General features: G+C 36.8%; 1 protein-coding gene across 2 annotated transcripts in view; it reads left to right on the top strand.

Moving 5' to 3' along the window:
* Positions 1-24,177, top strand: part of NAA16 (N-alpha-acetyltransferase 16, NatA auxiliary subunit) — a 61,363-nt gene that overhangs the window by 27,963 nt on the left and 9,223 nt on the right. The window contains exons 9-13 of one of the 2 annotated variants that reach the window (XM_077173651.1): positions 2,054-2,160; positions 20,864-20,936; positions 21,172-21,341; positions 21,707-21,863; positions 23,779-23,903. In XM_077173651.1, coding sequence (XP_077029766.1) covers positions 2,054-2,160; positions 20,864-20,936; positions 21,172-21,341; positions 21,707-21,863; positions 23,779-23,903 — 632 coding nt within the window. Of the gene's footprint in view, positions 1-2,053; positions 2,161-12,376; positions 12,549-20,863; positions 20,937-21,171; positions 21,342-21,706; positions 21,864-23,778; positions 23,904-24,177 lie in introns of those variants that run through there. The other variant, XR_008536034.2, reaches the window with a different exon arrangement.

The following is a 24,177-nucleotide window of genomic DNA, read 5'->3' on the forward strand; positions in this document are numbered from 1 at the left end:
TAAGAGTTTTTCAAAATTAAAATTTGTTTCTGCTAACTTAATAAATAAGCCTGTCAGGCATGAATGTGTAAGACTGTTTTTGATCCTGTAGAGATTAGTCTATTTACTAATGATTTTCTGTGTTTACAAGTACAGGAGACAAGACTTTATATTGCTTGAAATTTGATAGTGAGAATGTAAAGGTGTAGAAAGAAACATCTTTGCAGAAAAGTGTTGGCAAGTTTCAAGAGGATAGAATTTCTGGTTAAATGCAGTTACTGTTCCAGTGTGGTCACTGACCAGTTACAGCTGGCACTGTTTGATTCAGAATTAAATTGCTCTTAAAAATTAAAATACTCTAAAATCCAAGCTTATGCTAAAAGGACAAGTTCTTGTCCAGACCTTGCTGTGCATTGAATCATAACCTTGTATTTGAAGCAAATTAGCTCCTTGATCAAGCTGGAAAACACCTTTATGGAGGAAGGCTGTTACCATCAATTTTACTGGTCAAGCTTGTGTGCATGCATTTTTAGATTTGTTTATGCTCTTGTGGTAAGGTGTGTGCCCCAGACTAAATTGTAACTGCTTCTTGTGGGTGCCCAGCTGTGTGCTGCCCTTTTTTTTTTTTCTGTTGTTTTCTGTAAGTAAATAGGGACACTTGAATCTTGCTTTCCTAAATTCTAAATTGATTCTTCCAGCAAGATAATAAATTAGAAGAATTCAACAGGAGAGACTGAGATGGATTTTTTTCTTTATATAGGGGAGTTTCTGTACTGTAAGACAACACATTTTAATTAATTCATCTGTAATAAAGCATATGCTTACAGTCCAATAATGGATCCCAATCCACAGGTAGTAGGAGTTTCTATATGCAGCAGTTTGGTTTAGTACAGCAAGGTGAGAACATGAATTACTTTCATTAGTCTCAGTATTTATTAGCAACACTGCTGATAACAGTGTAGGACAATTGAGAATTGGTAGAAATAAATGAAAATGTTGTATACAAAGCAGTAGTGTCTGTGTTTTCTGAATATCTAAAAAAAAGCTGTTAATAAAATTTTTAATGTGTTCTTATTAAAGTTAAGTTGATTTCAACAGTTTTGTCAGTTTTATGGGTGAATCTTAGTATTACATGAAGTGTGGCACTTCCTTGTTGAGAAAGTTAGAGAAGTCCACAACAGAGGAGACACTGAAGTGTGGAAAAAGTTCATCCCTAAGCAAAGCAACCAAAGTCAATAAAAATAATAGAAAAAAGCCCAACCAAACAACAACCACCCCCTCCAGCCCCCCCCCCCCCCAGCTATATTCCTGGCTGGATGTCTTCTGTTAGAAGTACTGAAGTACTGGGTTTTGGTTTTGTTTTTTAACAGCATTTCACAGAAAGGTAGCACTTAACTGCGAGTATTGTAATTTTTAACTGAAAATATAATTGGATCAGATTTTTAGCTTTCTGAAGTATATTTTGATACAGGTGATTCTGATATGGAGCTTATGTTTCTGAAACAATAAGTCTTGTTTCTAATTCCAGAAACAATCATATCACAAGTCATGTCCTACTAATAAAAATAGGACTAGAGGAGTAGCAAAGGATTCATTTCATCCATCCTTCTTCCTCAAATCAGGATACTTTATATCTGCATTACTCCTAACACATATTTGTCTAACTTAATCATAAAAACCTCCAATGATGGAGGTTTTGCAGGATCTCCATTGTTATTCTTAATATTATAGGGTGTTTAGAGTGTTTATTTAAATAGCTTTTGCTACATCCTCTGTAGTCAGCACTTAATATTTTCTCTTTCTAATAGACTGCAGGTTTGAGGACTGTTACCATGTCTGCCAGCAGACTCCTAAACACTAGCAACTTAAGCATTTTACTCTGTGGTTTTGTTTTTGGTTTTTTTGTTTTTTAATCTGGAGCATATTTGTGTCTTATTTAATAACAGAAAAGACTAAAGCCCTCAATTGCAGTTTCTCAGTTCCTCTGTTTTGCAGAGTTGCACAGCAGTTAGTGTGTATATTTATATAACACTTGCAATCACTGACATGTAACCAAACACACTTTTGTTCCTAGGTGAAAAATTTAGAGAACTAACGGATAAGTTCCTGAGGGTTAACTTCAGTAAAGGCTGCCCACCCTTGTTTACCACTTTGAAATCTTTATATTACAATCCAGAAAAGGTAAAATTTAGTATTTATTTGGTTTTAATGAAGTCTTCTGTATTGAATTGCTAATAGAATATCTAAGAGTTTTTGTAGCTTTCCCTGTAAACTGCCAATTAGAGTTGTTGAACATTTTTCCCCAATGTGCTATTTTGTCATATATGAATGATCACTTGATGTCAAAATGCTTGAAGTCAGATTGGTGCAGAGTGCACTGAGGTTCTTGAAAAATCAATGATCATTAACTTTGTATGCTTTGAGTGCAAGTGTTACAGAATTCTTTCAACTTATGGTTTATGATGTCACCAGAAGTAATGCTTTTAAAATAACAGGTGGCTGTTGTTCTATGTAGATTTCTGAATTGCATGAATACATTAGTATTTTCCACAAAGGCTTGTTTCCTTTTTCAGTCTTTCACTAAAACTTCAGTGTATATTTTTTTACTTCTAAACTCTGTTTTGGTGTAATTGTGTCACAAAAGAACTGTTGTTTCAAATGTAATTCTTCTTCCAAACTGACAGTAAGGTATACCAAAAAAACCTTTTGAACTGTGTAGTTCAAGTGTGTAGAAATCAGAATAATTTAGATCAGTCTCTTCAGATATATCTCTTCAGATCTTTGCTACAAACATTATAGGTATTCTAAGCCATTCATGACATAAAAGAGGGATTTGTATCTGGAAAAACCCTAAAAATACATGATGCAGTTTTTCAGCCAGAAGTGAATACTCATTTTTTGGACTAAACTTATTCTTCTTTCAAAGAGCTTCTTTGCTGGGGTTGTAACATGAAATTTTCAGTACACATCTTTAATCTCTACTTTTTCCAAGGCTGACATAAGTTTAGTAAATTCTGGTATCGTTTTGTTGCGGTTTAACCTCAAGTGGCAACTTAAGTACCATGCAGCTGCTTGCTCACCCTACCCTGCCTGATGAGAAGTAGAATCAGGAATACCTAAACCTTGTGGGTTGAGATAAGGACTTTAACTTCAATGTTGAATCAAAATAAACTATTGTAATGACAGAGAGGGAAGAATAAAATTCAAGGGAAATCGTGCATAGAACAACTGCTCTCCATTTGCTGACCAGTGCCCTGCCCATCCCTGAGCAGTGATTGACAGCTCACAGCAAACTCCTCCTATTTATATACTGGCCATGACACTGTAGGGTACGGAATATCTTTTTGGCTACTTTAGGTCATCTGTCCTGGCCATGCTCCTTCTTGGCTTCTTGTGCCCCTGCTGCCTCACAGACCATGGGAACCTGGACAGTCCTCACCTCAGTGCAAGCACACCTTAGCAACAACTGAAACATCAGTGTCTTATCTGTACTCATGCTAAGTTCAAACACAGCACTCTACTGGTTACTAAGAAGCAAATTAACTTTATCCCAGCTAGAAACTTGTATAGTACAGGCTTCTCTATAGTGCCTATTGCTAATGCACATTTATCAATGTAAATGAAATGGAATTGAAATTTTTTACATTGTGATGCACAGGGTATCTAGATAGAAGCACAGTCAATGTTAAGGAAGTCTAACTTCTGCTATTTGAAGTGTGAAGAATCTGGATGTTGAAAGATATGTATTAACTCATTTGGCATCTGAAAAGATTTTTAGCACTTAATTAATTTTTGACATGATGGGTTAAAAAAGAGGGCTGCCATATTTTGAGGCAAACTTACACAGAAAGGTTCCTTTCTGGTAGTTATCTTCATTATACCAAATCAGTGCTGCTCAAAACTGCCAGCTTAATCCTAAAAAGTAATTAAAATCAAGAGCTTTGCCTTTTCCAAACATGCTTGGGATTTGTTTGTGCTGCTAACTTCTGCAAAAGCATTTTTGTCATATTTCAAATTATTTCCTTACGAAAGCAGGCTGTCTTTTACATTTCACTTGGTTATGTTTACCTATAGCTATAGTGTGACAGAAGGATCTTTGACACTAAGAGAAACTTAATTTTAGTCCCCGACAGTTAATTTTAGAATTACTAAAATTTAGGGGTTGAGGGCAGAAAATTGTGACCAACTAACATGTGCTACATCTTTAAGGAAAATATTCTATTTTTGTATCTAATTTGTCTAAGTTGGAGCTTAGTAGTAGCTTCTTACTTGTGTAGTTTGACTGAAAGAGGGTTGTAGTCAGTACTGTGTTATGCCTTCCAGAAAATACCTAGCAAAAATCTGATTTTGCTACCAGTTAGGAAGAAAGTTACCCCTGTGTTTCTTTGGAAACAAGCGTAGTTTGGCACAGTCAACTGTGGTTGGATTTTGAAGTGGCATAGATATGAAGACTTGATGAAAGAGCTGGTATTTAAGGCTAGGAAGTTCCTTCTTTCTAGAGCTCCAGGTAGGTCCCTGATCTTTCATGAACAGCAAGGAGGAAAGGGTGGTTGTATAGAAGGCAAACTTTTGTTAGATGTGTTCAGGAAAATGTTTATTATCAAATTGCTGTAAGATGGTACTCGGCCTTTTGGCTGTGCTAGGTAGGATTCTTCCCAAGGTGTCTATTACATGAGCACTTCATATCTATGAAACTAACATTGAGGAAGCTTTCCCAGCTGCTTCTGGAAAGAATTAATGAGTGCCCTACCAAAAGTAAAACTGAAATCACTGCAGTGCCAACTGGGTGCATGGCATGTTATTTTTTCAGCTACTGGATTGAAATTTGCTTACGTACTTGTGCAAATATTGGTGTAATGAAGGGTGTGGATTGCAACTTGCTCTTCATAAAAGAATGAGCCTTTCTTTGATTAAGTAGGAAAGGTGGTTTTAATCTTTCTTCACAGTGCAAGTAGAACTGTTTAAGATCCTTTGGGTGAGGTCTCAGAAGGGTGCTGTAAGTAGGAAATGTAAAGCTGTTTGTTTCAATATAAAAGTAATTTTAAGGTTATTGCTGGAAGAAACTTTCTTTCAGCAACCCAAGACATGAGAATCTGAAATATGTTCAGTAAAGAAAGACTGCCAAAAAGCAACAAAGCTCTATGTATACTCAAAGACTTGTTTTGAGGTAAATCATTCCTTAATAAATAAGTCTCTAATGAGTTAAAATATGCTTCATATTTCATTATGCAATCTATGCCTTTCCTGTAATTCTGGAGCAGAGAAAATTTAATGTGAGTTGGCCTTGTGTTCAGTTTGTGGTGTGCAGAGGCTTATATTTGACTGCCCAATTGGGTTTAAAAGGAAACTTCAAGATTTGGTATGTGAAACTTGGATGCTTGAGAAAGTAACAGAGGTGGTGTGGTGAAACCTGGGACAAGTGGTGCTGGATTTCATCACTCCCAGCAATACTGTTGCCTCTTAGGAGGAAGTTGCTAACCCACTAATGATTGTGTTAAAGCAGACTTTAAAAGAACTACAGAACCTGATGTGTAGAAGGTATTAAGCTGGATTTGCTGTAAATTACTGTGCATGCTTTTGCAGCAAGACCCAGTTTCAGACTTTGTGGTCCATCACTGCTTGCAAGTTGAAGATCTGACTTCTGTTTTTCACCACAGTTTTAGAAGGGAGTTATACAAGTCATGGTTTAACCCTTCAAAGCTCTTCAGATGAGGTTGTGATTTCTTCAGGCTTTGTGCTGTTATGCTACTCCAATAAAGTAGCATGTGAACTGGTTTGCTTTTTTACTGTTTCTTCTTTGTCAAGCCACCTAGACTGGAGGACACATAAGTAGTTCAGGCTGAAGGATGAGAAGCCATAAGAAAAGAAGCTAAGGATTGTCTTTTGCCTAGAAACTTTTAACTTGATCAATGTATTGTGCAGCGGATAGAACTTTTGATTATAAAAATACTGCAAATAATATAAAATACAAAAAATATAAAAATATAAATATACTTTTTAAACAACATGCCAGCTATTCAGTATCCTGAGTCCAGTTCTGTAACATGCCGTAGCATAAAATTACTGTAATATTGGAATAAGGAGAGGGGCATTGAATTGCAGGATGAACAGTTGGACAAAGGCCATTTGAGTCAATGTCTGCTTACTTTTTTCGTAATATTGGCAATTGATTTTGTACAGGTTATGTGCATGAAAAAGGAGTAAAAGGAGTTAGGATGTAAAGAGTTCAAGTTATTTCTCAAGTGATAATTTGTTACTGTGCTCCCTGTTTGTAGATACCAAAGGCATGCACTAATCACTTCCTAACTTGCTACACTGGAACACAGCCAGATTCCATGTCTTTCCAACTGAAGACAAGGTCAATTGGAGGGTGATAGAGACTGCTGGACTCAGTCTTACACTGTTTTCCTGTGTCTCATTCAAAGGAAGTTTATAATATCATATAGACTATGTTCAGTGGTACATCATTGCTGATACTCAGTCATAGATCGCTTTTATCTGCAGAATATTAGAGAAATCATTTGATGGAACACTGTCTTGATGGCTTTATGTTTAAAAAAAATACTTGAAATATAATGTTCATCACTACCAGCTTGTTTCAGATGATTTTTAAAGTAACCACTGTACATTGTGAAGAAATTAGCTATGCTTTCCTTCTATTCATTATATGGCAGCCTGAGGCTTTTTAAACGTGAAAACCTTGGTTATAATGAAGTAGTGTAAATGAGTCTGGTTATATAAAGGCAAAGTTCACAAATGCTTCACAAATGTAAAAAGCTTTGTACCAGATTCTACTCACCCGTGAGGTTTGGAAAAAGGAAATGGCTGATCTGAGCAAGAGCTGAGAGCTTCCTCTACAGGTTACTGTGTCAAAGAACTTGTATTCTGAGCTTGATATTCATTTTTCTCACCTAATCTCGAGTTCGGTCAACTTCTCAAATGCCAGCCTTTGTCTGTTCATATTATTCATTCATCTTGACACACATTCTTGGTTCTGGCTATTGTTTAAGACATCCTGAGAGAACCCTGTGAATGTCTTACTGCTCTACAGAACTCTCCAAGTTCATTCCATGTTAGTTTGTTTGTTTCTCAGACCTTTCCCCCCCATGTTAACTTTATTTGGATAATTTCTATCATAAAATGGAAGAGTTCTGGGGTAAGAGTTACCTGTAAAGGCAAAGCACTCTGTGATAAACAACATCATGGTGGTGTTGACACTAAATCTGCAGTTTAGACTTTACTCTTCATGTATTGCATCTATGGCTTTAATTGGTAGATACAGCATGTGCCTCATCTTCCTGGGAGGAAGACCTGTCCCACCAGGTACTTAAGTTTCTTTTACCATCTCATCTGGCATCTTCATATCTGGTAGCACCAAGACAAACATTGGATATGGTGATATTTATCTTTTCATCTTCTAGGACTTTTGCTCCTCTGATAGGACACTTTTTAAATCAGGAGACTCAGTTAAGGCACCTGCATACATTCTGTAATTGAGTGCATACAGCACAACAGCAGTGCATTGCTCAGCTGATGCCTAGTTGGTGCATGTAGTGCTGTCTTGATGATACATGTGTTTATTCTTTTACATGTACAAGAGTGGATTCCTGTTACCTATCAAGGAGAAGCAGAAGATACCAATTGTTAGTGACTTCATTGGCAATTTTGCTGTTTTGCTAAAAAACATTAGCAAACGAATGAAAATACAATTTCACACTTCTTCATGAGACAGAATCCAGTAAAATTCAAAGCACCTTCCATCATACTGTTTTTTGTCATGTTTTCTAACAAGATTCTCATTTCAAGCTCAACTCTTCTGGTAAATCTTCTGGTAGTCTTCTGAGAGTTGGTGATGAAGTATCTAGTATCTATCAAGGCAGCAGAGAGTGTACACCACTTTTGTGATTTTTGAGGGTATGTGGGGTGTCATTTTAACTGCTTTCTTAAATACACATCTTGGTACTGGAGGATAGAATGTCTAAACATACTGGATATGCACATCAAACTTGATTGGGATGCATCTCCAACTCTTAGCAGAGCTAGACAATGTAACTGTACTTCTGCTCAGTCTTTGAGAGATCATCATGATGGATGGAGTTTGCTAAGGTCTGGAGGAGAGTGAATGTCTCCTGTTTTCAAGTACAAAAAGGAGGATCTGAGGAGCTATGAGCCAGTCAGGTTGATCTCAATATTTGTGAAGCTGATAAGGCAAGTAATCCTGGAAACCATTACCAGACACACAAAGGACAGTAGGTAGGATGGATTTATGATGGCGAATTCATGCCTGATTAACTTAATAGCCTGCTGTAATAAAATTACTTCAGCATACAAGGGGACAGCAGTTGATCCTGTGTATTAGCAAGGCTTTTGTCACCATCTGTAGTAACACAGACAACATGTTGAAGTACACCTTAGTAGACAGTAATTTGTACTGAAAACTAACTGAACTGCCAGGCTCAGTGTTGTCATCTGCTGCATGAACTCCAGCTGGTGTCCCCAAGTAGGTGACAGTGGGGCTAGTAGTGGGCGCATCTTTGTGCAGTGCCTTAGTTCAGCCTGGCCAAGAGAAGGTTTAGATGGAATGTTGTGTATGTAACTAACTGAAGGCAAGAATGAGAAAAGACAAGACAGATGCTTCTCATTGGTGCTCAGAGACAAGATGTTATTTGCATGAATTAAAATACAAGAGAATATCTGAGCAAAAGAAAAGACACAATTGTTGTAGAGGTTGTCAAACATAAGAACAGGTTTTTGAGAGGTAGTGAAGTTGCCTTCTTGGAGATGGCCAGGAATAGTCTGCTTCAGCTGTCCCTGTTCTGTAACAAGGGGTTGGACTAGGCAGTTTGTAGAAGTCTCTTCAAACCTTCATGATTCTTAATCTTGTTACTTTGTTTCACCTTCAAGTCCAGGACCAGCTTGTTGCCATTTACCTGCCAACAGGCAGGCTTGTGTGAACTGCTGCTGCGGTGCCAGGGCAAGTGCGTTTTATGTTAGTGTGGCAGCACTGAGACACTACAGCAAACAGTGCAGGAAGGCACAGTAAAGACTGACATGCTGATTATGCATGAATGCCTGTATACAGAAGCACTGAGATCCCTAATCCACATACTGTAATTTGGAATCTCCAGCTGTGATTTTTATATCCATTTGCCAGCAGAACCCTAATCACTTCCTAGAGTTTCTTGCTTCAGGCTATGCACAAAGGGAAAAAACTTGTCACAGAATCTGCCTTTTAGAAATGGATTAACTTCAAAATACAGCTGAGTGGCTGCAGACCCACATTAGGTTTATGTTAAATGTGAGCAAATGCATGGTTCACCACAGGTCACATGAAGCACATGAAGCCGATGCTTCGAGGTAGGCCAAAGAACAGGTTGTTTATTAAAGAGTGCAGTGGGGTTAGGCTGAGGATGTGATTTGTAGATCACATATGATTGTTTCCATACAGTCCTTCATCAGCCTTGATTTTGGAGCTCTCAAAGTGGCACATATGGTATCTGTCTTTATTTCTGCAAAATTTCACAGTGCAAATTCTAGTGAAAAGTGTTGTGCATTTGGTATTTTGTCAGTGATCATCTGCTTGTAGTCTCAATTAAAGAAAAAGAGCTGTGTAAAGAATGCTTCCAGCTTAGAATTCAGCAATCATTTGGCTAGGCTGTTGATGTAGATGCTCACTGAATATGAGTTTGCCCCCAGCTGGACGATGAAGGAAAAGTGGAGGACAAAATACTAATAAAAGTCTAATAAAGTCATAATTGCATCGAGATTAATTTCTCAGGTGGGATAGCTCATGTTCACTGAGTAGGTTTCTGCTGATGGAGTCAGTTTCTTCTAGCAAACCTGCTGGTGTTGGTAACATTATGCAGATGGGACGTTTGGTGTGACACTGGTGGGGTCAGTGTGCTGTTGCCCCTGCCCTTGATGTGCTGTGTAAGTGTGCAGCTGTGGGGAGGTGCTCAGTGTTGCAGTTGTCTAAGGCTTGACAGATGTCATATGTGAGTTTATAAATGAGGTGCTGTGCTTTGGAGATCAGGGCTTGTTACCTGTATCTGCTGTTGCCAGTACCTGGTGCCTTACTGTGATCTACAGTGACAACTACAATGCCATGTGTTTAAAGAGAAGATGGCCTTTAGCCCAAAAAATAGCTTGCTTTATGGGAGGTGATAAAACAAGTCCCATGAGCTGTCATCCTCATATTGAAGTTTTAATATATAGAAATTCTGCACCAGAAAAGTTCTCGTTCTTTCTATACTGTGTATTTTGAAGGGGAGAATAAAAGACACAGAATTTATAGGACTACAGCAGATTATGTTCTTAGAGAGCTGATTTATGAGTCTCTCATGCAATTCAGAATGGATTATCTAAGCCTGACGTGCAGACAGAGTAATTTACGTTTCCAATTGTCTGTTCCACCCTGCCATTTTTGCTGAAAGAACAGTGCAAGTGTGTGAGTACCAGTGTCTGAGTCTGTACAGCTTTAGATTTGTACTCAGTTTTTTCCTTTGTATGTTGTGCTAATAAGCTAAAATGGAGTTGCTCAACAAAGCATTTCTGCTATGCCAAACTTGAAAAGATGCATGGATTAAACATGTGAAAATAAAAAATACTAGTTGTCCTAATTTGGAAAGTCCACAGACGTGTTTAAAAAAAAATCTATGAGAGGTGCTTGTGCATAGAGGGGCCAGTTATGATAGTGTGTTTTGAAGAATTGTAGTTATTTCTGAAAAAAAAGTAGTTTCTTAAGAACATTCAAGACAGGTAGTTTTCATATTGCCATTAGAGATTTATTCACTTGATATTCTTGATCTTGCCATAAAATACTAAGATTTTTGCATCATCGATTCATAAACGTGCTTGGAGGTAACGTGTATTTTAAAGTCAATTTCTGGTCTTAGTGACTTTTAACCAAAGACCATGTAGTAAGAATTGTAGGTAGCTAATTACAGTGAATTCTGTGCAGGAGAGATACATGGGAGGATAGCAGGGAAGCCATAATAAAGAAACTTCATCCAACATAAAGAAACTTACGTGGTTTTGTTTTGGGAGTTTTATTAACAAGATAACCTGCTTTCCTCTACAACTTTGCAATGTTACTTAAAACACAGCTTTTAAAAATATAAATCCCCTATATGTTTTTGCTTATAGTTGATATTTCTGTAATGGTATGAACAATTTAATTTTCATCATTTGTTGAGACTTTTTGGAATAATCACCTAAACTACTACTATGTGAATGAAAGGTTTTGAAATGTGACTGTATATGCGGGGATTTTTATATGCTGAGAAACATGGAGCATTTACAAGGAAAAGGTCTCAACACAATATAGTCTATGTGTAAATTTAAGTACTGTAATGTGGGTGTCTTAGTCTCCCATGCAGGCAAAGAGATTTTCTATCTAGCTGCAGGGCTTTTCTTCTATGCTACAAGTAGTTTCATAGTGTTTATACTTTGCTTTGTGCTGTAGTATCTGGAGTTTGTTATTATAAAAATACTGATATCAGCAAAGTATAGCCATTTTCCTGAGTTTTTCCTGGATAGAACTTTTGATTATAAAGATACTGCAAATAATATAAAATACAAAAAATATAAAAATATAAATATACTTTTTAAACAACTTGCCAGCTATTCAGTATCCTGAGTCCAGTTCTGTAACATGCCGTAGCATAAAATTACTGTAATATTGGAATAAGGAGAGGGGCATTGAATTGCAGGATGAACAGTTGGACAAAGGCCATTTGAGTCAATGTCTGCTTACTTTTTTTGTAATATTGGCAATTGATTTTGTAAAACTTTTAATTTAAAAAAACTACTGTATAACATGGAGGATTATTAAATCTTTTTATCAGTTTTTTTTAGCTTCTAATTAGCAAGAGTACTTGACTAAATGACATCCTTCTGATATCTTTCTGCTTGAATAAAATTTGCATAGTTGGTATAATTCTTATGTCAGGAATAAGCTGTAGGCTTTGTATGTTTGAGAAGAAAAACTAGGATTTAGGAGTGCCACTTTATTATTATGAGTTTTGATGTTTATGCAAAGTTACTGGCCAGGGTGAATGTAACTGTGGCTCTTGGCCACATGCTTCTGCTGGAACCTAATAACCTGAAGTATAAGCAATTACATGAGATGAAGTAATTTTCACATTCTGTAAGCTACAGTCCAGATGTATTAGAAATATCTGTGAAGAGCCTCATTTGTTACTCTTCCTCACAAGAAATGGATCTTGAAGTGCTACCCTCACCTCCTCCCCAGAAAATTCTCTTTGTACTTGATCAATGCTCAGAAATCCTCTTTGGTTCCTCATACATGCTGGTCTCTGTATCCATGAGATAAAAAATCCAAGGAGTGAAGATCTTCAATTAGTCAACATCAAGGTTTACGTCGATTGTGTTGCAGGTGCATTGGTTGATTCCATTGAAGCTCGACATTAGTGCACATGTGCCCTTTTTCTGAGTATCTAAAATCATGGAGACTGTGAGGAAATACTGGATGACAGAAAATGTCTGGCTGGAAGAAACATCAGAAACAACAGTCTCAAAAAAAGGTGTAAGACTGTCTACACAGGAAGGTAGGCTGTCTTCAGTGAAGATCTTTCTTTAACCTTTCTGGAAAGAAGGCATATTTCTTCCTTAATGTGGAAAGCTAAAGCAATATAAAGCAAGTTGCCACTGTTGGTTGATTGTTATTTTTTTATTTTTAGTTAGATGTTCTCTGCAGATTATTGGTGGATTACATAAGGAAGTAAAAAACATTAATTCTGTTAGGAAACTGCATTTTAAGAAGAAATAGTTCTGAAAGATTAACCAAGGACAGTCCTTTGTTCATGCTGGCTCCATCATTTCAAGTGTTAGGAAGTAGTGTCTTTGAGTTAAAATTCCAGGAGGGGTGATCTGGTTAGTGGACTTACCCAGGTTCTGGCTGACAACTGGTACATTCATGGTGAAAGATAGCATTTGTATTGTGCTGCTGGAGTAGCAGGAAAGGAGTAAGGAAATATTTTAAAATAAATAGAGGAAGGAGCAAGCTTGGAAATGTCATTGTAGGTACAGCAAGGATACAATGCTTCCACTCTGCAGTGTGAATGGGGAGTGTAAAACATGTTGAGGGCTGACAGTTTAGGTCTTTGAGGTAACATGTAAGCCAGGAGCTGACAGGTCTAGCAGTTGATTTGTGAGCTATTTTATCAAGAGAGCTTTTTTAGTTTGAGTGATCTATATTGGGATTAACCCATTTGGAGACTCACAAGAAATCCTCTAGATAGTTCGGCTCATGATTGCTCCTACTGATGTTTTGCTCATGTGAAATGATTTGCTTTCTTTAGTGCAGTCTCCAGACTTATCCAAAAGCTTTCAGAAAACCAGATTCTCGTTAAATGAGTTGTGTGATGACCACAGTGTCATCTTAGTATTGGTGTGCTCTGAATTTGTATTTGTATTGTGCTACAGCTGCTATAAATTTTCCAATTGATTATGCTTGTACATAGCAATTATTTTTAAGGGCGCGTTGCTTCACCAGAGCAAGCATACAGAATAGCTGTTACAAGTTATTTTTTTAATGACAATGCAAACTAGATTACTTAGATAAATGGAGGAAGTTTCTTCTTCTGGAGTTTAGTGTTTCTGATAGCCTGTGTGTTCATTTGTGCTATTGACACTAGAAAAAGTATCACTTGTTTTATTTCAAGATCAGCTGTTAGCAGTGCTAGCAGCGATGGACACCAGTGGTTTTAAATATGGTAATGCAAAATTACTGCTTTGTGGTTAGCCAGTCCTTACAAGCTGGTAGCTCTGTGGCAAAATTCCTGAGAGTAAATGTCTGCTTAACCACCACACACAGAGAAATGCTGAAGTTGGTGACTAACCATGATGCCATAAGATGTGTGTTCTACTGCAGTTTACATATTTTTGTCTTTCCCTGTGTAACGTAAGCATATGCACACATTTAAAAATGGTTTTCTGAGGGAAGCAGAAGGGAGTATTGATGGCTCAGTTGAATAAATTTAGAGATGTACCTACATGTGAATTGCTGTTAGTTTTAAAGCAACTATTTCATTGGGTGTTACACAAAACAGTAAAGCTACATCCTTGATATCTGTATATGTCAAAGATAAACAAGAAATTTAAGGTGACTTGTGTTAAGTAAAGGACAAGTTGTGCTTGTCCTGTTTTTCTGGTTTGATTTTCATGGTGTGAAGGTTGTAGAATAACTTTTGATTGTGACTTTTTTATTGCATTCAGATGTCAGCCTTATGTGCAAGCAATGGAAGTTGTCTGTATGAGGCTGACTAGGCTTTCACAATTGGACTAATTTATTTGAATATTCAGTTTACTGAAGTAAAAGTCTCTGCTCACAAAGACACTATGAAGGTGTCTCTGTGAGCAGCAGGAGACATTCTTGTTTGTGCTGTTGTTGTGTCAGAGCTTTTTCTAGTGCTAAGCTGTTTCTGGGGAAAGTTCAGTTTAGAATGGTGTGGAGACCATAGAATCAAAAGAAGAATAGGGAACCAGGTTATTGCAGTGGGAATCTTCATTTTTAGTGAGTTCAGCTTTCAGCTCTGTTGTGTTGGCTGGCTCTGTGTGCGTGTGAATGATTAGCACTTTCTCAGAAATGGACTGATACTGGAGAAAACTCAGGAAAGCCTTGGCTTGGTGTGCCACAGACCAGCTGCAAACCCTGTTCCAAATGTTGTCATCAAAGGCCTTCTCCAGAACTCTGAGCATTATATTTTTTCATTCTTAATTTATTTGGTACTAGGCTCATAAGTGCTACTCTGGGTGTATTGATACCACTTTTGCATGATCTGGTAGTGATACCTCTTCATGCACCTTCTTAACACTCACTTAGATAAAATCTTGTTGTGGTAAAGACTTCAAGTATTGACATAGGACTCTTGTGGACTGTTTTTATTGTTGCTTCTCCATTTCCCAAGAGGCATTTAGAGTGTTGCCTCAGGGCATGCAGTAGATTTTTCTTTGTATAGTGAAAAATATTCCTAATTTGGTCACAAGGACTTTCTGTTAATGTCAACATGGTTTTCTGGCACAAGGATAATACTTAAAAAGCTGTTTGTCATTCAGTCTCTAGGTATCCCATTTTTTCTAGATGATGAGGATTGATTATTTTGAAGTTGCACAACATCAGTTTCCTTTGGGTACTCTGTAGCAAAGCCATTTGCAAATGGTTTCTAAATATTTCAATCTGTCAATATGGAGATATCTAGATATAGAGGGATCAGATATTTTGATAAGTACAGCTATTTTTCAGTTTCTCAGATAGGCATAATAGTGACAAATAGGTATAAGTTTAATGGATGTTGCTTCTGCTGGGCTGGAAAAGTGGTGTCACAAACTCAATAAAATTCCATATTCTTCAATAAAGAATACTATTCTTGTGGAACCAGAAAGTTTTCACTTTGAGCACTACTGTTAGCAAAGCCAGTGAAGGGAGATACTGGAAAAATTCAGTTGTACTTTGAGATGTACTTTTGAGATGTTATTCAGATGTTATTTGAGACGTACTTTTCTGCTATTGAAGTTGCTTGCATCTTTAGGAGTTGTTTTTTCAAAAATAAGTACTCATTTGATTCAGAGATATTTGATTTGCTGATGATAAAGCAAGTGCTGCTTTGGGATCAGTTTCTGTGACTAGCAGGACCAATATTGTCAGCACCATGCATTATCTGCAAGAAACAAGTTTTCTTCAGGAAAGATGCTTCTGTGGAGAACTCTCTATTTAAGCAGAAACATTGTTCAATTCTAATTTTCAAGGACAGATGACATAATCTTTCCTTGAAGGGCAAGAACACATGCTCTTTTTTCCCCTGTCAGCATCATTTTGCCTTAAGTGAAAACGCAACATGAGGAAATACTGCCTTTGCAGGTTGGTTTCTGCAGTCCTTCTCCAGCTCCAGAGCTGCAGAACCACCTGAAAAATCCATCTTCCCAGTGGTGAAGACCACCCATATCAACACTGCAAATCATAAGAAGCTGCCTGCCATCTGAGTGAAATTATCAGATTCCAGATTAGAGAACATCTGTTTTAGGAATCATCCTGTTTATTTTACAGCACAGAATACCTTCATCCTGTGGAGGATGAGCAAGTTCATAAAGGGTGTCCCCTCTTGCCAGCTGTTTTCCCTCTTTTCCAGGCTTTTCTGCTTTAGAGGACCTTTTGCTAGAAGTGCTTTATCAATATAAGATTATATTCTTTTAAAATTACTCCCTTATTTTGAAGGAGGGAGAAAAGTTTGGCAGCAAACCATTGCCCTCCTCAGGAAAGTGCTACAGCTGTCTTTAAAATTGTCTGCATATTGAAATTCAGAAGGTAATGCTCCATGTAACACAGTCCATGAAATGAAGGGCCTGCCCATAGAGAATATATCTGGTCCTTGTGCCAAAATATAGTTAGTGTTTGAACTTTCAGGCTGCTAACTATTTGGAAGATACCTGCTCAGTAATACCAGGGCAGTTTTGATTCCTGAATGTTACAGGTCTTTTCCCTGCAACTGAAGGTTGATGTACTTCAGGATTGGATGTCTTAAATGAGTTCTGTTGCTTAGATGGGGAATAAGAAGCACCCAGACTTTCACTCTGTTTTTTCCAGTCTGATACTAGATGGCTTTTGAATGTAGAATGATTCTTCTATGTCATCCTTCCCTTACATTTTTGTTCAGGAGCTTTCTGAGACAGATAAACCTGAGCAGGTGAGATTTGTGAAATTTTTATTTTTCCAGTGCCTATCTGCTCTAATGACTACCAAACAAGTACCCAGAAGTTGCTTAAGAGAAGCATTGTTAGGTTGCCTGATAGAAAACTGTTGTCTAGTTTTTCTCCTAACCCTTTGTAGGAGGTTATGAGAATGATTAGCCATAGTTTTCCCCTATTGAAGAGTCTCCAGCTCAAGGGGGTTTCAAACTTGCAGAAGTACTTAAATGAAGTGTTTGTAACTGATAAATTAACAAGCTGAAGTCTTTAAAAATTACTATTGACACAACTTAAGTCTAACCAATTTATAGTACATGACAATAATTCAGTTCCTCTTTTTGCAGTTGTTTTGTTGAAGAAAATACCGTATTGGTGTTTGGAAGGTTGTCATTGAAACAGAAGTCTATTACAGTTTTAATAGGCTATGGAATATAGATATTTAGGTTCCATTAATAAAACAGAAAATTTAGGCCTTGTGCTTGAAAAATTTGCATCCTTGCTTTGTGGTAGTGGGCTGTTGAGTTCATGTTCCATTATGTATTTCACCTCACATTTGTCATTTCATTCAATTACATATTATAACATGGAATATAGAAAAAAAAAATCAAGATAAAATTTAGGCTACTGTAATTCTTACCTGTTGTTTTTTGAGGCCTTTTAGAGACCTCTTTTTGTCTAAAGAAAAATTTCTGTAGCAGGAGTCATTTGGTGTATGGCATAGCATACAGCACAGATTTTGATTTGATGACTGGCCTATAGTTGCCACTGTGATAGCTACAAAAGGTGGTATAAGAATTCTGGTCATTGCCTATTTACCTGGAAAACAGTCCCTTAGGCTGTCCCTTACAAAGAGGACACAAAACATATCTTGGTGTAATCAGGTAACTATGAAAAAGTGATCACAGAAAAAGGCTATTTTAACTCAATTGGATCCTTGTTACTTATAATTTAAAAAGAAATTAAGGTGTGTGTGTGTGTGTATTATATTTATTGCTGTCTGTTTCTATTTCTCAACTATTCATTTTAAGACATTTACTCAAAGTTTACTTAAAAAATTGTCCTTTCCAATGGAAATAAACTGCACGGGAATGGAAGAGCATTGCCACCTTTGTAGAGTCTTTGGCTGATGTAGTACCAAGTGTGGAAAATGCTTTTTTGACTTTCAGGATTACTACAGTTGCCAAGAATATATAATGGTTTGTGAGCGCGTACAATTTCAATCTTTAGGCTATAGGAGGAAAAATGGTCACTTCACTTGTTTGTAAAATGAGAAGGCTAAAGCCCATTTTCTCTTTCTTGGATTCTTGCTGCTCAGCTCATTGTTCTTCCATAATGAATGAAAGATGTAGACAGTGACCTATGAAAAGGTTTGTGGCTTGAATTTTGATTAAGAGGTTTCTGAAACTGGTGACCCTAGGAATCAATTCAGTCTTTTTTTGTAATGAAATGAGAGATTTGTTGGTGACTTCAGCTACACTTTTGTGATACCTTAAGCTTTCTCAACTCAATGGCAAGAGAACAAACATTGGTTTCCTAGAATAATTCTTTTTGAAATTAGCTTGTGGACAATATGGTATTTCCAGATACCTCAGCACAGTTTTTTTGGAAATTATAAAATTATGAAGTATGCTGTGGCTTTTAGAAAAGTGAAATATTATTGCCTTTAAGATGGCAGTGATAACTCTAGAATACAGATACTAGCAAATTCAAGAGACAGATTTTGCAACTAAATTTGCAGTTAATATGGACACAGAAATTATGGTTCATATTTCCAGATCATTTGCTCCCTGAAGGGGCACACCAACCTGGCATTATTTTCCTAAGTTGCTAGTAAGAGACTGTAGCATAAGCATAAAAGTAAGGGAAAAATACTGCCATTTTCATTGAGTATATCTGCAAAAATCCAGTTATTCCATTTGTGTTTTCTTAGCTGTTGGTTTCACTGAATACTTGTTTCCAAATGTATTGTTCATAGTAGCTTCCAGAATGATAATTACAGTGCATTTTCTTGAGCTGCAAAAGCCAAAACCTCTGCAGAGTTCTGAATTTGGAAGAACTTGGCATCTTTTACAACAGAACACATCTTGCTATTCTACATCTCCTCAAGATTTAGAGTATTTTATTTAATTGTTATTGTCAGCTGATTGAAGACCCTCATACAAGGATGTATGTCCCAGGTCTGTCCACTGCCACTGCCCACTGCTGATAGAAAGTGGCAGTGAGTAAAGAGTAAAAGAGTAATTGGGCATTGGTGCACTGAGGTGGAACGGGGAGGAATCACTCATAAGCCTGGATACAGTCACTAGCACTCAGCCAAAGCAGGGACCAGGCACATGTGGCTTAGGGATGGTGATGCCATTCTTTTTGGTGGTAACTTGGTCTTTGTCCAGATGTGAAGCTGTACTCCCAAGTGTGCAATAATTTAAACATTTCTATTTAGAATGTGGTGGGGGGGGGGTGTGTTTATTTAAGAAATGAATCAGTCTTTCTCCCTTTATGCACAGTTCACTGATGATGAGGTTAGTGGCAGCCAGATGAGGAAAACTTGGGAATACTTGGAAATTGCAATGAAAGTCAGCAAGAAAATAACACTTACACAGTTGCATATACACACTGCAACCATGCTATCTGAAGCAGGTGTTTCTGCTTTTAAACTTTTTTTTAAGAGAAAAGAATCTTCAAATATTTTCTGAGGGTGTTTTCTTCCAGTGAACAGATGTCTGAGGCAGGCCAGGGAACAACTTAATGCATTTGTTTGCCTTCATCCATTTACTTCTGACTTCTTCACATTCCTTTATCACTTCATAGTTATTTGAAGTCCAGTAATATTTTATTATATTTTATGGGATTTTGCTACTGAAACTCATTTCTTATGAGATTTGCCCGGAGCTTTCCAGAATGTATGTGTTTATACATTTTATTACACTTTTGATATATTTACGGTGGCCATGTGTGACTTGGGCCTGTCGCTTTCTCTGCTCTCTTTGAAAGCATTTTTGCCTATTGTGCTGGATTAGGTTAAATAAAATAGTATCCTTCAAATTGTATACTTTGATCTTCTAGAGCAAGGTTTATTCTCTTCTCCCTTCTCTCCCAAAGTATATCTTGAAGTGAATGCATGCATTGTAAATTTGTGCCTTTTAAAAATTTTACTGTCTCCCTACAATTCTATTTTACTCTTGCAATCAGCTTTTTAAATGTAGGATCATCTTAAGTTTTAACCATTGAAGTTTTAGGTTTTTACCATCTGGAGATTTCACCTGATGGCGAATATAGCTGTTATCCTGCTGTGCTTACAGTCTGGTCTTACATTTTAAAGTTCCTTCTGTGTTTTGGGTGTATATACATAGACCATATTTTTACTGTAATATTGTTCTTGTTACCTGAAGAGGCTCATTGGTTACTCGCTGAATATGGCAGGCATGTTTTGAATGAAGCTACAAAACAGGTTGAGCACTTCACAAAATGTTTAGAAATACTAAATGGCATTTTTGAGCCATGGACCTGGAATTGGAAAAATGCACAGATCCTAACGTTTGTGCTTACTGTAAATGTCAGACCTATATAGTGTGAGTTAAAAATGCATGGATGAATTTTGAGTCTTCACCCTAGAAATGAAAACCAATATTGTTGACAAGGTCTGATTTCAGGAAGTATTATTCTTCAGTCAGTCAATGTATAGGTTTTTGTAAAAAGATGGAACCTGCATTCTAGGCAACAATACCTTTCAAACAAAACAGAAATCATTAATAATACAGATCAACCTGCCAAAAAATCCACAAAAGTCTCTATGTCATCATTGTTATGGGAAGTTCATGCATGGTCTTTTTCAAAGCACCTTTTTTAAATTGGCTCACTTTCAATGCTTAAAAATGAATAGCATAAGTTAAGTTATATTTTGGAATTTTTACATAAGATACTAATCATATGCACTTGAATACCTTCTGCTGTAAGCTGCCTGAGATTAACCCATTTCCCTGCCACATCACTAGTTAAAATGGGGGATCAAAATAACTGCAAAAGCTGAAGTAAACTATGTGAAGATACATCAATTTTTCCAAATTAAGTAGTTATTTTTGTATAGTTTCTCTAATTTGTTCAAGTGTTCTTTTCAGTGTATTCATTTCTGTTAAAATGATAGTAAAGCAAAACTTAAGCACATACTATTTTTTGTATGTAGGTTTCTACAATCCAGGAGCTTGTTACTGGTTATGAAGCCTCTTTGAAAACTTGTGACCTTTTCAGTACATGTGGTAAGTTTCTGTGGTCTTATGTTAATTACCCTGTAACTACTAATACTGTTCATGGAAGTTATCAAGAACTGTTGAAGTGCTGATACTTTTTGCAAAAAAATAGTTACTATATTTTCTAGTAAAATAATTCATCACAAGAAATATTTGCTGAAATTGCCAAGCTTTGTTTGTGTTCATTTTTCAAATGCAGTCTTCAGCTTTACTGGTTATTGTAACCTTTCCCATTTTGTTGCAGAAAATGGAGAGAAAGAGCCCCCAACAACACTGCTTTGGGTTCGGTATTTCCTGGCACAGCACTTTGACAAACTTGGCCAGTGTTCTTTGGCCTTGGATTACATTAATGCTGCAATTGCAAGCACTCCAACATTAATAGAGCTATTCTATTTAAAAGCAAAAATTTACAAGGTAAAAAGGGAATTTGGACACGTGGAGTACCTAGTGTATTAAAAAAACATATTAACCCATCAGACTGGTGTGAATGTGTGGATAATATTTCAGTTAGCAGTTGTTATGGGCATCAGTTTTCATGCGGGTTTCTTTTTGGGCACTGTTTTGTCAGGAAGGAAATGAAAACCCTTTTGTTTGGGTTTTGCAAAGCCAGTCACAAATTACAGTGAATTGTAATTCTGAAAAAAATCTGGGAGTGGGGGGAGTGAGAATAACACTGGTTTTGGTTCTGATGGAGAAATACCAGTAACAAATACAGATTTCAGGAGATGGTGAATAGCAGGCCTCTACTGAAAGTTAACTATTTAATTTCTCCCTAACAGCATGTAGGTAACATCAAGGAAGCTGCCAAATGGATGGATGAAGCACAGTCTTTGGATACTGCAGACAGATTTATCAATTCTAAATGTGCTAAATACATGCTGCGAGCAAATATGGTGAAGGATGCAGAGGAGATGTGCTCTAAATTCACAAGGGCAAGTATATTGCTTTAATTAAGAGGTGTTTTGCTTGCCTCTGGTACTTCTTAACTCATAACTTTAGATCAAATATCTTTTATTAATATCCATTTTTATTACAATACTTCTATGCCTGATGGTAAGGAACTACACAGAATTGTAGAATGGTTTGTATTGGAAAGAGCCTTTTAAAGATGGAATAGTCCAATGCCACTGCCATGGGTGTAGACATCTTTGGCTAACTCAGGTTGCTCAAAGCTGCACCCATCCCAGTCTTGAACACTTCCAGGGACAGGACATGCACAGCTTTCCTGGGCAACTACAATCCAGTGCATTGCCACATTCTCACAGGAAAGATTTCTTTTCCTTGCATCCAATATAAAGCTGTCCTCTTTTAGTTCAAATCTTTTGCTCCTGTTGGTGTTGCTGCTGATCGTGGTGAAAAGTCTCTTTCTTTCTGTTTTATGAACTTCCTTTATATACTGGCAGGCTATTGTAAGGTTTCCCTGGAGCCTGCCTGCTCTTCTCCAGGGTGAACCTCAACTCTCTGTCTTTTGTCACAGGACAAGTTCCAGCCTTTTGATTCTTGATAGTGTTTCTCTGAATCTGTTCTGACTGGCTCATGTCCCTCTTGTGCTGGGGGCCCTGGAGATAGATGCAGCACTCCAGTTGTGTAGATCCACTAAATACTGGAAAAAAAGGTTTTTCAAGGGTAGTTGTCCCAGGAGTATTTTTTATTGCCATACTTCAAAATACTGCTTTGGAAATGCATCTGATGGATACCTTGTTGTTTCCCCTTTAGTACCATCCAATCTAACTGCACGGGAGTATAGTACTATACTCATTATGATTTAGTATTAATATCAATTAATTTATATTTGAACATTTCATTCCTTCAAGCTAGTATTATGCACAAAAATTTTGTTAAAACAGAGTCTATCCCTAAAAGGTGGGATAAGCACTTTAAATTCTATTTTTTTTTACACTGGACAAAATTTGGATTAATAAATATCAGATTTGCATGTAATTTATGGAACTAAACATGAAGACTGCTTTGTGGGATATCCTGGAGTACATAAATTAGGCTCCTTCATTCTTTTAAATTCTAGGTGTGGTAACACTTGAAATTGGATTCAAGCTTGCTAGTATTTCTAAGAATGATTGAAAATTTGATTACTGAAACTCATCATATTTGCTTGTCAGAAGTGTTAAAGCAAGAAAGACAGAACTTCATCATAGACATCTGGAAAGACAGGATATCATCCTCAGTAACAATAAATGTTGAGTGTAACTGGGTCTTGTATCTGCTATAAAGATTGTTCTGAAAGCCTAATGGCTAATATTAATGATATATGGGATGTTTTTCCAGTTCACTCAGTCTAGACCATTATGACTATTATAAAGTCTCAATCTTAGGATTTTTTTTCCTTTCAAAATATCATGTATTAATCTGACTTCATTTATTTGGACAAACAAGTTCTAAGAAATGTGTAATAATGTATTCTAAGAAATTTGTGCTAAAGCAGTGAATATATTGGTGGATTTATAGACTGGTGGATGCCACTTACCTGATGGGGAAAAACTAGCTAAAATTTTTTGCTGAACTCAAGGAATATTTTAAAATAATGTTATTTTGTGCCCCCAAATTGTAGAAGTGAGACTGTGCAAGCATGAGTTCATCTTAAAAACCTGTTAAGACATTAATCTTGAGGTAATTGCGGTTTTTAAATCATTTCAATCTATTACTTTCTATCTGGGGAATCATAGAATATCACAAGTGTTATTCTCACTTGAACACTGGGTTCATTTCCTGTTGTATTCCAAGTACATTGAATGATTGATTGTTTGCTCCTGATGGCCTGAAACCAGGCACAGTTAAAAGATGTGGCTGGTAAATTACAATAGCAAAAACTGATGATGACTCTTCTTTCAGGAAGGAACTTCTGCAATGGAGAACCTTAATGAGATGCAGTGTATGTGGTTCCAGACAGAATGTGCTGCAGCTTATCAAAGGCTGGGGAAGTACGGTGACGCCTTGAAAAAATGTCATGAAGTAGAAAGGGTAAGTAGGTGCAAACACCACCCACTGCTTCCCCAGTATTTCTCATATGCAAATAAAGGTATTTGTTAACATAATCAGCACAGTTTTGTACGCTAGAAGCATATAAAACTTCTAGTATAATGGCTTTTAACAACAGGTTAATACTTGATTTTTTGTAACAGATGTCTTCTATAGCTATTATGTGAAAGACTATTATTGAAGTGAAAAGGTTTCACTATAAAATACCATATTTTCTATGCAGCTATTCCTACATTAACTTTATGCTGACTTTTAA

The sequence above is a fragment of the Agelaius phoeniceus genome, chromosome 2, assembly GCF_051311805.1.
Source record: "Agelaius phoeniceus isolate bAgePho1 chromosome 2, bAgePho1.hap1, whole genome shotgun sequence".
Lineage (NCBI taxonomy): Eukaryota > Metazoa > Chordata > Aves > Passeriformes > Icteridae > Agelaius > Agelaius phoeniceus.